We start from the raw sequence: 13,993 nt of genomic DNA on the forward strand, positions 1-13,993 counted from the left end.
AAAAAAGTGAGTTCCTTGCAGAGCTCCTCAGTTGTCCTTCCCTGCCATAGCCATACCTGCAGGTAAAGCAGCACAAATAGTTTTCTGTTAGTTGGCTGCTTAAAATACAAGAGAGAGGCAGTATTATTCAGGAATTCATACTCCTTCTTGCAGCTCCTGAGCTTTCTGAATTTGGAGAAGAGCATGTGGTGATTCTGAGTGTGTTCACAGAATCACAGAATGGGCTGGGGTTGAAAAGGCCCAAAATGCTCATCTAGTTTTAACCCCCCTGCTATGTGCAGGGTCGCCAAGCACCAGACCAGGCTGCCCAGAGCCACATCCAGCCTGGCCTTGATTGCCACAACCTCCTTGGGTTCCTTCAGGGCTCATCCTTATCGTGCTCCAGGACACACACCAATGTCCCTATCTATGTGTGACCTAGGAAGCTGTTGAGTCCTCCTCTGTTGTGTGGCCTCCTCCTGTGACTGGTTCATCACCACTTGTCAGCAGAGCCTGTGGTTCACAGTCATCCCTATCGCCCTGTGATAACCATAGTAAACATTTCTATAAATAGAATTTTCTCCTGTCCAAGTCATCTTGCTTACTCAGCTGTTTTATTTTTAATAGAAAGGCATGTTGATGCTAAGCAGATTTTTTTTTCTTCTTCTTCAAATCCCTATTAAACATAAAAAGATGCTGTGTCTGAATAAAAAGAAAAGGTGCCCCTTAGATATTTTTAAAGCTTCCAAAAATAGTCTCAAGTCTGTGACAAAGATTATTGAGTGGGAATATTGCGGACAGTGGTTCTGCAATGGAGACAGTCATGGCTCCATGCGCTTTTGGCTGGGAGCTACAAGGAGGGAGACTCGTAGGACAAAGACCTCAAAAGGAATGAGTTTACTGAGGGGCTGCTCTTTAGATGGTGAAACCACAGCACTGCACAAGTAGTTCTGCTGGTGATCTCATGTCTCTTTTCCCTTCTGGGTTTGCAACTGCCCTTTGAGGCTGGCATCTCATAGCTGGAATTCAGTCTTTGCTGGAGACCTGCAGCCCCACTGCGAGAAGCACCGCTGTGCAGTACAGGGGTGACAAGGGAAGGCAGTGAGTTCTCTGTCTGGAATTTCTGAGTATAAAGGCAGAAGGAAAAGGGACTGCTGATTTTTGCCTTGTAAGCACAATTGATGTTTGACTTGAAAAAAAGTATAACTTGGGTTATTGTTTCTGCCGCTGCACCCTCCGGTCAGAGCACTGCCATATAAGCAGTTGGTTCAGAGCAAGAGGGGAGGCAGAAACTTGGAGGGGAAAGAAGCACATGGGAGTGGAGCTGTCCCAGCAGGGTTCCCAATGCTTTCTTTCTCTCCCATCGTGAAGGCTTTTGTTTCCTTACTTGTGGCAAATGCCAAATCTACCGCTTGTGCTTTAATGCCTGGTGAGAGGGGAGAGGTCTCCAGAGAAACCATGAAAATGGGGAAAGATAAACTGGTGATTATTGAAATGACAAAATATTGCATTGGTGAATGCTGAATGGCTTATATGGAGAAGAGAGCGTTGCAGAATGGAGGGAGCTCTTCTATTGTTTGCACTTAGGAAAAAAAAATAAAGGGATGGTTAATATTCGCCTGCATTGATCACACAGTGAGTAGTTTGCTGTGCCAAAGCAGCCTGCATCAGTGCTCAGGGTTAGTGCTTATTGCAGGTGAACTGCCCATGCAAATGGTGGGTAGTTTGGAGGAGCACAGGTAGTTTTCATCCTGTATGGGCAGACACGAAGGTTGGTTCTGGTGGGCTTTGTTGGCCCTCAAAGCAGAAAAGGAAAAAAATGGGACTGAGCAGTGGATAAGGATTTGAGGCTCAGTTCTTATTTCTCCTGTAAATACCCTGTATCCCCTCAATAAAACTGATTTATGGCTTTTAGCCATGGTTCCTCACCTGTAAAATTGGGAAAAATACTTCCTTTGTGCCCCATTTATTTACATGGTCATCTCTTCCTATCTAACACCGTGCTTGGTGCAGCGGGGCCTCGTTCCTTTCTCAGCACTCCATGCGGAATTTATATTGCAGCGATCCTTGTAACTATCAGCAAAAGAAAATTACTGCAGACAGGCCTGAGGTGCCGGTGCTTCAGCTCTGCTCTGATAGTGCTGCTGGCTGTGGTTTGGTGGCTGTCCCCTGCCCGTGGCTCTCAGCCTGTACCCACAGCTGTCAGTGTGAATGACAGATTAACAAATGCACAGTGGCTTTGTTCCTCACTGTGCTGCCCCAGTGCCACGCTGGGTCTGCAGTGCAGAGGGATGCATGGCATTGTCTCACCCACTAACACTCTGTCTGGTAACTGGCAAAAGCAATGCTTTTCACCCATTGCAATGGGTGTGCAGTAGAAAATGAAGACCGTAGGGATGTGAGGGTCTTGTTTAATTTGTTTTATTTCTTAATCCAAGAGTAAGAGAATGCAAAACTTCCAAGCTGAAAGGCTTTGTGCTCTGCTTGCTCCAGGAGATATTAGTGAGGGATCAGCTGGGTTCACCAGACTCCACAAGGTACCTTTGTTTATGGATGAGGCCGTGCAGTTGGGGATCAGAGGTTGTGCATAGCTGCTGTAGAGCACGCTGGGCTGCGAAAAGTTGGGCACCAGAGATTAATTTCTTGGTTTTATAGAGCCAAGGTTTAATAGCAGACATGGGGAGGACAGTGATTGAGCTCACAACCAGCAGAACCTATAGTTCAGGTCAAGTGAAAGGAAGGAGCTAAGGGACTCAGCATGCTGCTTGCAGGAGGAATTCTAATGGCTTCATGGTATGGGGTCTGCACAAGGTATACAGGAGCTAGTGCCCGGGCTGCCCCATGAAGCCTGCACAGCCCCGACCCCCTGCTCACTGCCCTGCTCACAGCTGGGCATGGCAGGAATAAATCTGGAAGGGAACAAGAAGAGATGGCGGCAGCAGCATCTCATGCTGAGTCCAGCCTGCCCAAGGAGTCCCCCACCATCAGATCTCTCCGTGCCTCCGCGCATGGGGAACAGAGGGGACTCACACAGTGTGTAACACCGAAAGTACAAGTTTAATGCCGTGCCACAAACCCTATATACTAGTACATGTGACCACCCCTATCAGATACCCATGACCTCCCTGACTCCACCCCTGGTGCACGCAGGTACCACCTACCCAATATGCAACATCTCCCTTCTCAGAGAAATAGAGGGTCCCATATGCAGACTGGACCTGGGCCATCAGGAAGTCTGCTGCCTTCCTGGCATCGGGTCAGGGACATAACGAGGAAACTCCCAAAGCTGCTTAGGTCCACTGATTATTTTGCACTATTCATAGTTCAGGTGAGCAGTGATGAAATTCCTTAGAGAAGCCTACAAACTATGAAAAGAGATTTGAGGAGTTTAGGCCATTTAGTTCAAAGAGTGGGAGCTCAAGTGACTGTTTGTTCTATACCTTCAGGGCCGGTGAGGGACGTGGAGCAGTCTTGGAAAGCACAAGCAATGAATAATTGGATCAGAGGCTGGTGTTGAGCCAGAAACTTTGGGTTCTTTGATCACAGGGCAGTTTACTTGGCCACTGGCCTGTTATCCATGAATGGAATCCAACTATCTCAAATGGGGAAACGAATCCTTGCACAGAAGACAGCAGGGCTTATCGAAAGAGCTTTAAACTAGCTATGATGGGGGAGGGGACAAAACAGGGCTCACCAGGGATGAGCCTAGGGGAATGCTGCTTGAGCTGGGAGTGAGGCAGATGCCGCAGCTGAAGTGCGTCTACACCAATGCATACAGCTTGGCTAACAAGCAGGAGGAGCTGGAAGCAACTGTGCATCTGGCAAACCATGACCTAGTTGCTATTACTGATCCATGGTGGTACCACTGCCATGACTAGTGTGCTGTGATGGATGGTTACAAGCTCTTCAGAAGGGATAGATGAGGAAGAAAGGGTGGTGGTGTGGCCCTTTATATTAGAGTTTTGATGTTATAGAGCTTGGGTTTCAGAATGATAAAGACGAGTGCATGTGGGTAAGGATCAGGGGGAAGGCCTGTAGGGGTGACATCTTGCTGAAGGTCTGTTATAGACCACCTTATCAGGATGAATCGATGGGTGAGGCGTTCTATGAGCATCTCACTATAGTCACACGATAGCCAGCACTCATTTGCTTGGGAGACTTCAACTTCCCTGATATATGCTGGTGCACATATATATATATATATATAATATAAGAAAGATCAGAGGAAGCAGTCCAAGAGGTTTCTAGATTGTATGGAAGATAGCTTCCTTACGCAGCTGGTACAAGAGCCTAGCAGGGACAGCAGTGATGCAGACACTCGCTGAGGTCACAACCGTTGCCGGGTGGGAGCGTTTGTGCCACAGCTGGTGAGCAGAGCTGGTGCTCTGGTGTCTGCACGCAGACTGAGCTCTGGGCCCTCCTTGGAGCTGATCACCCTGTGAGAGCCCGTCTGAAGCAGCAGTGTGGCGTGTGCGTGATCTGGTCACAGCTTGGGCTGAGCAGGCCCAGCAGGTGAGCTGGGTTTGGTGCTGGGTGGCTGCCGGGAGGTGTCTCAGCAGAAAAGCTGTGCTGGGGAGGAGTTCCCAGCTCCAGCGGTGCCCCTCAGCACGGCTGTTTGCAGAAATGGGTTCTTGTTGAGATTCCATCCCGTGTTACGGTGAGGATGATGAAATGTCATTCCTCCCCTGGAAAACTGCTGCCGGGACCCCAGCTTCATGTCAGACATGACAAAGGAAGGAGAGCGAGGCCTTCCCCGAGAGCAACTTGTGCCTCACTGCCCCACAGATGGCTGGGTGCAGAAGAAAGCTGGGAAAATGCTTCTTCCTGACAGTTTTTCACTTGTCACAACTTTCTGCAAGGTTCCTGTCCAAAAGGAGATTTTTGGGGTTCGAGGCAGTCTTAGGAAGAGTGAAGCCAGCTCTTTCCAAGAGCGGGGCACATTCCTGTGGAGAGATCCCCGGGAGCTTCAGCTTCCTCTGAGATTTCACCAGCCATGTCTCAGCCAGGAGATGACTGCTATTTCTATTTCTGCTCTGTGAGTGGAAAGGTATGGCTGGGTTTCTTTGTTTGGTTCTTCTTCCTTTGTCTCACTTTTAAGGGAAGGGACGGAGTGGGAGGAGCCCTACTGGTCCTTTGTGCCCTCAATAAGCGGTGGGGTTCTGTGCTCACTGCTGACAGCCTGGGCTAATGGCAGGAACGTGGCTCAGGCTGTTTTCCCTTAGTGATAAATAATGTCTCAGCACTCTGATATCCCATCTCTGGCACCATCTAGAACCTCTCTGCAAACTGTGGCTGCACGTTCCCTCCAATGTTTCTTCCTTTCTCTCTTCAGAAGCAGCCAGCAGGCTGCCAGAGATCCAGCGTCGCCTTTCAGAGCCCAGAGGGACGTGATAGGGACGGCCTGTCCTTACTGCCAGGCAAAAGTGAGTGTCCTCAGCCCTCTGTCATGAAGTGTGGAGGGATTTGACTGTTACTTCTGGGCGGGGGCAGTGCTGCAGGGGATGTCCTGTGTGCCCCGGTGGCGCAGTGGTAGGAATGCCGCTTTGCAACACGAGGGCCCGGGTTCGAATCCCCCTGGGACTGTTCTCACAGTGTGTTCTTGGGGTCTTAATCCCTGGGCTTGACAGTTACCTTTGCCGTCCTGATCTGTAATGGGAACCCAACGTCCACCAGAGATCTCTTGGTACAGGTTGAACATGATATGGGAGAGCTGGCATTGAGCCTTTGTCATTTTCTTGCTTTTCCCAGCAGTGGTGACAAGCTCGGATGTGCTGGAGGACATCACGGGCAATCCGGGTTTGCTCTCTTGGATCAATGGTGAGTTTGGGAGCTGCAGAACCCACAGGTGTGCGTTTGCACAGAGTGTGTGTGAGAAGTCCCCCAAATGGTGATCATCCTGCATTTTCAGATGTGGCAAGAGCTGCTGAGTTCCCCCACAAGAAGCCCAGCAGCCCTGCCCCAGGACATTTCATCACTGAGCTCCCTGACAACCCCTGGGAAAGCACAGAGCTCAGCATGGAGGCACAGGCTGCCAGCAGGATCCCCAGCGACCCCTTCTGGGGGCTTCCACCATCCCCTGGGTTCCTGTCTGAGCTGCAGTGTGGGTTGTCACAGTTGCAGTCTGTCGTGCCACCAGCGAGTGCCCAGCTCAGTCCGCTGCCAACCACACTGGCTGTCACCACACCTCCCTCAGCCCAACCCACACAGCCCATCAAGGAGGTGCAGCCAAGGCAGCCCCAGGTGCTTCATGCTCCCTTGCCACCGTCACCAGGTTCTACTATCTGCTGCGTGGCAGATAAGAAAAAGAGGGGCAGCACCAAGCGGGCCAAACACCCTGCGCCTGCTGGCACCCCCGAGAAAGGGGAGAGTTCCCAGAAGGAGCAGCCCACCAGCAGCGCTCCAACCAAGAAAAGGAAGCTGCTGCCGTGCAAGGAAAGGAAAGAAAGAAAAGGCTGTAAACGCCCTCCTCGAGTGAAGCTGCCTGGGACCAGCACAGGAGGCAGCAGCAGCGGGCAAAAGGGCACTGCCAGCGAGCTGCACGTGCACCTGTGTGAATCCATCCAGGCCGTGCACCCGCTGGGGCAGAGAGTGACTGCGGTGGGGCCGGTGCGCCAGCCACCCTCTGTGCAGCCCCAACCCACACCCAGTGCCGGCCCTGCTGCCCTCCAGCTCCAAGACACAGGCCCAGACAAGGCAGTGCCGGCACCTCCAGGCAGCACGGCGCGAAAGGAGGATGCAGCCAAGAAGACAGTGCAGAGCTGCCTGCGCCCATCACCACGGAGGAGCTCATTCCTGCAGAGGGACCCACTGCCACAGCTGCATCAGCAGCAGCCTCGGCCACAGCGCCCCGTGGACTTTGTGCCCTGCGTGGGGCCCCGGGTGGGTGGCCGTGCGATACCCAGAGTGCTGGAAGAGTCGCTGCCCATCACAGCCGAGCAGCGGCTCGAGCAGGAGAGCATGAAGAGGCTGGCTCAGGAGGAGCGGCAGCGGGCGGCCCAGCAGATGAAGATCGGCCCCGTGCAGTTCCTGGTGCAGCGGGAGGTAGACATGGCCATAGCTGACATGTACGGCTACCTGTAACCCTGAGCTCCTCGCCGGCCCCGCAGCACCAGGCAGCAGCAGCAGCATTCCACGGGCACCAGCAGCAGCCCCATCCCTCCCCTCCAGAAAAGAGCCATCCTCCAAAGCCATCATTGCAGTGGGATGGGACACTGTCTGGGCACTCAATTGTTGTGGGATAGCAGTTTTAGGAATAGCGTTGTTTCTGTTACTCATTGTTTTCTATGATTTGTCATTAAATGCTTTGTGTTCCCTTTGCCATATCCTTCTGCCTGCAGTCATTTGTGCCATGTCACAGCCCCCCAGCTCCCATGGAGGGGAGAGGCAGGAGCAGCCGGGCCTGCTGTGCAGTGTACAGACAGCCATAAAGATAGCTCACATGGCATTGTGGCTTCGCTGCCTTGTTTGGGGCCAGGCAGTTTTGTCCTCACTCAGCCAAGCCTGGACACCCAGAGCAGCATTTTCTGGCTGAGTCCAGCGTGCCCAAGGAGTCCCCCACCATCAGATCTGGGCATGGGGTGCCCAGAACAGTCAGAGCTCCACTGGCGGCTGCAAAACAGCTGCTGAGTCTCATTTGGGTCATTGAGACGCATTTGTGTCATTCCTGCATGCCACCTCCTTGAAGAAAAGCAAAGGAACAAGGTGAAAGAGTGAGGACTCTTCGAAAACCCCTTGCCTTGTTAGGAGCAATACCATATAGATGGAAGTGTTTGAGGCAAGGGATAAAGACTGTCATGGCTTAGTAATATTTGCTCTTGCTATTCTACATCACAACATCATACTTAATATAAACATCTACATGCAAATAAACTATAAGCAAAACAGAATATGCACACTGGTCTCTATACAAATATATACACAGAGTTACATATACACAGAGTTACCGACTGCACTGCCCTAGCATCAAATGCCCTTGCAGTACACAGTGAACATCCCCCCTAACCCTAACCCTATCCCTATCCCTAACCCTAACCAAGCCTAACCCTAACCCTAACCCTAACCCTAACCCTAACCCTAACCCTAACCCTAACCCTAACCCTAACCCTAACCCTAACCCTAACCCTAACCCTAACCCTAACCCTAACCCTAACCCTAACCCTAACCCTAACCCTAACCCTAACCCTAACCCTAACCCTACCCTAACCCTAACCCTAACCCTAATCCTAACCATAACCATAACCCTAACCCCAACCCTAACCCTAATAAGGGACACATCTTCATTTCCCCAAGGATCCACTCTGATGTCCCCAAGGATCCCTTGGTGTCCCTAAGGGGCTCGATGGCAATTAAGCTTGCGAACTGGGTGGCATTTCCAGGGTCTCACGTGTAGACAGAGGTATTGGCACATGCCAAGATCAGTCCTACACCCTCTGAAAGCAGATGTTGATAGCGGAAATAGATAGATTCCTTTTTAAACGGGACTTGGAGCCTGAGAAAAAGAAATGGACTCATATAGAGAAAGGTATCCAATTTTTGAGAGAAAATGCTCTGGTGGAAATGCTATACAGCCCCCACTTCATCTGTAATGACCCAAACCAATTACATGATCCTGAGACAGTCCGTGTTCCATGACAAATGTGGCGTGACTTTACAAGGGCTGCTCCAGAAAAACATGCCAGTGTACTTGCATTAGTATATGACAAAGAGGAAAGGGGAAACCTTGTGAATGAACTGATTGGTAGACTTCATGAGCTTGAATTATTTATAAGCGCTACAGAAGTTAATCTTTATACTTCAGCCATTGTCAAGATAATTGAAAGGTTAGACAAAGTGGAGGGAACACAAAGTGATATTATTGATAAATTGGCTAACTTGCCTGATGTAGATGAATCCACGGTGGTACCAGATGATGGAGACCAGGATTCCCACGATCGCCTATTGAGAAAGTTAAACAACATGAGTTCCTCCTGATCCATATCATCGAAAATCTCAACCATAAAAAAGGGAAGTCCTCGTATTCAAGCAAATGAGAACAATAAGACCATGCATTTTGTTTTGTTGTATTTCCTGTGTAATCATGGGGAGGATATGAAGAAGTGGTGTAATTCACCCATTTCTGCACTTCAGGCACGAGTAAAAGAATTACAATGCAAAACATCCACCAAGGTGAACTCTTCCAAAAGGGGGAAAGTTCCAGTTGCTGCAAGCCACCAAGGTAACCAATAGAGGGGCCCTGCCCCCTGCCAGGGCGGGGAAAGGGACAATAGAGTATACTGGGCTGTGTGGATTAGATGGCCTGGCACATCTCAACCACAGAAATATAAAGCCTTGATGGACACTGGTGCACAATGCACCCTAATGACCTCAAGTCACCAAGGGACACAACCAATATATATCCATGGAGTGACTGGGGGTTCCCAAGAATTGACTATTTTGGAGGCCGAAATAAGCCTCACGGGTAAAAACTGGCAGAGACACCCTATTGTGACTGGTCCAGAGGCTCCATGTATTTTGGGTATCGATTACCTTAGGATGGGATATTTTAAGGAGCCCAAGGGGTATTGATGGGCCTTTGGGATAGCTGCTGTTAACACAAACGGTGTTAAGCAGCTGTCAGCTTTACCTGATCTGTCAGATGATCCTTCTATTGTGGGGTTGCTCCAGGTAAAAGACCAAGAGGTACCAATTGCCACCAAAGTGGTGCACCGACAGCAGAACTGCACCAATAGGGACACATTGCTTCCCATTCACAAGCTAATTTGCCAGTTAGAGAATCACAGATTGATTAGCAAAACTCACTCGCCTTTTAACAGCCCCATATGGCCAGTGTGTAAAGCCCGTGGAGAATGGAGGCTGACAGTGGATTACCGCGGCCTGAATGAAGTCACACCTCCATTGAGTGCTGCTGTGCCAGACATGCTAGAACTCCAGTATGAACTGGAGTCAAAAGAAGCTAGGTGGTATGCCACCATTGACATTGCTAATGCCTTCTTTTCCATCCCTAGTGTGCCCGGTGTGTGTGCCCCGGTGGCGCAGTGGTAGGAATGCCACGTTGTAACACCGGAGGCCCGGGTTCGAATCTCCTGTGGTGCAAGTGGTAGATGTGCCGCTCTGCTACACAGGGGGCTCAGATCCCGGGGGTTGGACTCGATGATCTCTCAGGTCCCTTCCAACTCGCACGAGACTATGATACTATGATCCCAGTGGCTGCAAAATGTTTGCTTTTACCTGGAGAGGAGTTCAGTATACCTGGAACCGTTTTCCCCAAGGGTGGAAGCACAGCCCAACCATTTGCCATGGGTTGATCCAAGCTGTTTTGTAACAGGGTAATGCTCCCGAACACTTGCAGTATATTGATGATATTGTCGTGTGGGGCCATACAGCAGCAGAGGTTTTCAAGAAAGGAAAACAGATAATCCAAATTCTTTTGCAAGCTGGTTTTGCCATTAAGCGCAGCAAAGTGAAGGGGCCTGCCCAAGAAATTCAGTTCTTAGGTATAAAGTGGCAGGATAGACGTCGTCACATCCCAGCAGATGTGACTGACAAAATCACTGCTATGTCTCCGCCCACCAACAAGACAGAGACCCAATCTTTTCTGGGAGTAGTGGGCTTTTGGAGAATGCATGTCCCAAACTACAGCCACATAGTGAGCCCCATCTATCAGGTGACACAGAAGAAGAACAATTTCTCATGGGGGCCTGAGCAGCAGCAGGCTTTTGAGCAGATAAAACAAGAAATAGCCCGTGCCGTGGCCTTGGGGCCAGTACGGACGGGACAGGATGAGAAGAACATCCTCTACACTGCTGCTGGAGAGAAAGGTCCCACTTGGATTTTGTGGCAAAGAGCCTCAGGAGAGACCCGAGGCTGACCGCTGGCATTTTGGAGTCAAGCATATAAAGGGTCTGAGGAGCACTACACTCCAACTGAGAAGGAGATCTTAGCCGTGTATGAGGGGGTTCAGGCTGCTTCTGAAGTAGTTGGGACAGAGGTTCAGCTTCTTCTAGCACCTCGCTTGCCAGAAATAAACCGGATGTTTAAAGGACAGGTTCCTTCCACCCATCATGCTACTGATGCCACTTCATTAATTACACAACGAGCTCGAATGGGAAAACTCAGCCGTCCTGGAATCCTAGAAGTGATCATGGACTGGCTTGAGGGTAAAAAAATTGAAACATCACCTACAGAAGAGGTATCACGTGCTAAAGAGGCACCACCATACAATGAGCTACCAGAAAATGAAAAGAAATTTGCCCTATTCACAGACGGATTGTGTCGTATTGTAGGGAAACATTGCAGATAGAAAGCTGCTGTATGGAGCCCCACACAACAAGTTGCAGAGGCCACTGAAGGTAAAGGAGAATCAAGCCAATTCGCAGAGGTAAAGGTTGTTCAGCTGGCTTTAGATGTAGCTGAACGGGAGAGGTGGCCAATGCTTCATCTTTATACTGATTCATTGATGGTGGCAAATGCCTTATGGGGATGGTTGCAGCAGTGGGAAGATGACAACTGGCAATGAAGGGGTAAACCTATTTGGGCTGCTGAACTATGGAAAGACATTGCTGCTTGAATAAGGAACATTGTTGTAAAGGTGCACCATGTAGATGCTCATGTGCCTAAAAGTAAGGCTACTGAAGAACATAAAAATAACCATCAGGTTGATTGAGCTGCCAAAATTGAGGTAGCTCAAATAGACTTGGACTGGCAGAACAAGGGTGAATTATTCCTAGCTCGGTGGGCCCATGAGACTTCAGGTCAACAAGAAAGGAATGCAACATATAAGTGGGTCAGAGACCGAAGGGTAGACTTAACTATGGAAGCTATTGCTCAGGTTATTTATGACTGTGAAACATGCGTCATAAGTAAACAAGCCAAGAGGATGAAACCTTTTTGGGGGGAAGGGCAATGGCAAAAGTATAAATATGGAGAGGCATGGCAGATTGATTATATCACCTTGCCACGATCTCACAATGGTAAGTGTTACGTACTCACCATGGTGGAGGCAACCACTGGGTGGCTCGAAACATACTCAGTACCCCATGCTACCGCCCAAAACACCATATTAGGGTTGGAGAAGCAAATCCTGTGGCGGCATGGCACTCCAGAAAGAATTGAATCTTATAATGGGACTCATTTCAAAAATTCTCTTGTAATCACTTGGGCCAAAAATCATGGCATTGAGTGGATTTATCATATTCCCTATCATGCACCAGCTTCTGGTAAGATTGAACGATTCAATGGGTTGTTGAAAACTATGTTGAAAGCAATGGGTGGTGGAACATCTAAAAACTGGGAGAACCATTTAGCAGAAGCCACCTGGTTGGCCAACACTCGAGGATCTAGTAATCGTAATGGTTCTAATCAATCCAGCTCCCTACGTACCGTAGAGGGAGATAAGGTTCCTGTAGTACACATAAAGGGCGTATTGGGAAAAGCAGTTTGGGTCCTTCCAGCGTCTGGAAAGGGCAAACCTCTCCGGGGTACTGTTTTTGCCCAGGGACATGGGTGCACTTGGTGGGTGATGGACAAAAATGGGAATGTCCAATGTGTACCACAAGGGAATTTGATGTTGGGGGAGTGCAGCCAATAATTTCTTATATATATAAGTAGAGCCTCAGAGATATTTGATGGATGTCCAATTAGGTAGAGGACTTAAGATAGAGTGGATTAATGTTAAGGAAACACTTTTTCTGTATACCTTAACTAGGCTTTCTCTAAGCAAGTTTTTCATCTGGGCTCTATATCATGCACTGGCCATGCATGTGTAGAGCACACATGGAAAGAAGTATAATTCAAAAGGAATCTGCTGTGGCGGCTGGGAAAGGATGAGTGCACCTTGATGTGGGGGACGCCCTACTAGCGCTGCCTTTCCCCTCCACCGCTGTCATGTTTTCCTTTTTCTGGCAGTTTTGCCATTTTTCTCAAAATTAATAAATAATAGTGAGTTAGGTTATGAAGTTTTGTTCTCAGCTTAGGGATTTGCGTGGACTAGATATAAACTGTTAAGAAAATAAGGTTGCTGATTACTCACAACTATACATTTGAGTGTGTGTGTGTGTATAAAGCATAATGTAATGATGTAGAATAAGGGGTGGAATGTCATGGTTTAATAATTTTGTAATTTTTCTATCAGTATTCCACATCATAACATCATATAAAGCATGAATAATTTTACTGAATGTGCAACTTACAGAAGAAGTCTGCATATCCCAGAGAACAACACAGTCAGAGATAAGTCATGGGACCTGGAAACTCTCCCAGGCTGGACTGACATCTTTCGAGTTCTGGCATTCAGGAGAGCATGTGGGAGCCTTAGCTGTTTCGCCTAGAGTTTACAGTAGGCCTCTCGGTTTTGGGACTCATTCTCTCTCCTATTTTGCTTGATTTGTTAGCTTAATTTCAATTATATTATATTATATTGTGTTATCCTGTATTTCAATATAGTATTTAGTAAATAAGTGTGCCTCCTTAGATCATTGCCGCTTTTTTCTTTTCCTAATTAACTCTTCCTTTTGGCCTAGCAGCCCTGTGGGATCCGCAGCCCCCCCCCCTGTCACAGATGCAGGTAGATTTTCGTTTAAACCGTGACAGGACACAACTCTGATGCCCCCAAGGACCAGCTGTGGTGTCTCCAGGGGGACAAGGAACCCACCCTGGTGTCACCAAGGGACAAGGGACACAGGGTACCGCAGTGTCCCCAAGGATCAGCTCTGGTGTCCCTATGAGGACAAGTGACACCTCCATGTCCCCAAGGATCCACTCTGATGCCCCCAAGGACCAGCTGTGGTGTCTCCAGTGGGACAAGGAGCTCACTTCCACTTCCCCATGGACCCACCCTGGTGTCACCAAGAGACAAAGGACACAGGATACCCCAGTGTCCCCAAGAATCAGCTCTGATGTCCCTATGAGGACAAGTGACACCTCCATGTTCCCAAGGATCCCCTGGTGTTCCTAAAGGGGACAAGGGACACAACTGTGCCCCAAGGATCCACTCTGATGTCCCCAAGGACCAGCTGTG

General features: G+C 49.2%; 1 protein-coding gene across 1 annotated transcript; it reads left to right on the plus strand.

Moving 5' to 3' along the window:
- Positions 1-3,162: 3,162 nt before the first annotated feature.
- LOC146752567 (uncharacterized) lies at positions 3,163-7,301 on the plus strand. The gene is made up of 5 exons (XM_085531743.1): positions 3,163-4,491; positions 4,839-5,026; positions 5,312-5,402; positions 5,731-5,796; positions 5,888-7,301. The coding sequence occupies exons 2-5, from the start codon at positions 4,973-4,975 to the stop codon at positions 7,057-7,059; spliced, it is 1,383 nt and encodes a 460-aa protein (XP_085387869.1). The 5' UTR covers positions 3,163-4,491; positions 4,839-4,972; the 3' UTR covers positions 7,060-7,301.
- Positions 7,302-13,993: the final 6,692 nt, after the last annotated feature.

Source organism: Coturnix japonica, unplaced genomic scaffold, assembly GCF_054131305.1.
Source record: "Coturnix japonica strain WE unplaced genomic scaffold, WE-NBRP24 Scf044, whole genome shotgun sequence".
Lineage (NCBI taxonomy): Eukaryota > Metazoa > Chordata > Aves > Galliformes > Phasianidae > Coturnix > Coturnix japonica.

What these genes read in the sequence shown, in the direction of transcription:
- LOC146752567 (XM_085531743.1), top strand. Translation starts at nt 4,973, where the DNA reads ATGTCTCAGCCAGGAGATGACTGCTATTTCTATTTCTGCTCTGTGAGT. An exon ending in TCTGCTCTGTGAGTGGAAAG is followed by an intron (nt 5,027 to 5,311) that starts GTATGGCTGGGT and finishes TTCTCTCTTCAG; the next exon opens with AAGCAGCCAGCAGGCTGCCA. An exon ending in TTTGCTCTCTTGGATCAATG is followed by an intron (nt 5,797 to 5,887) that starts GTGAGTTTGGGA and finishes CTGCATTTTCAG; the next exon opens with ATGTGGCAAGAGCTGCTGAG.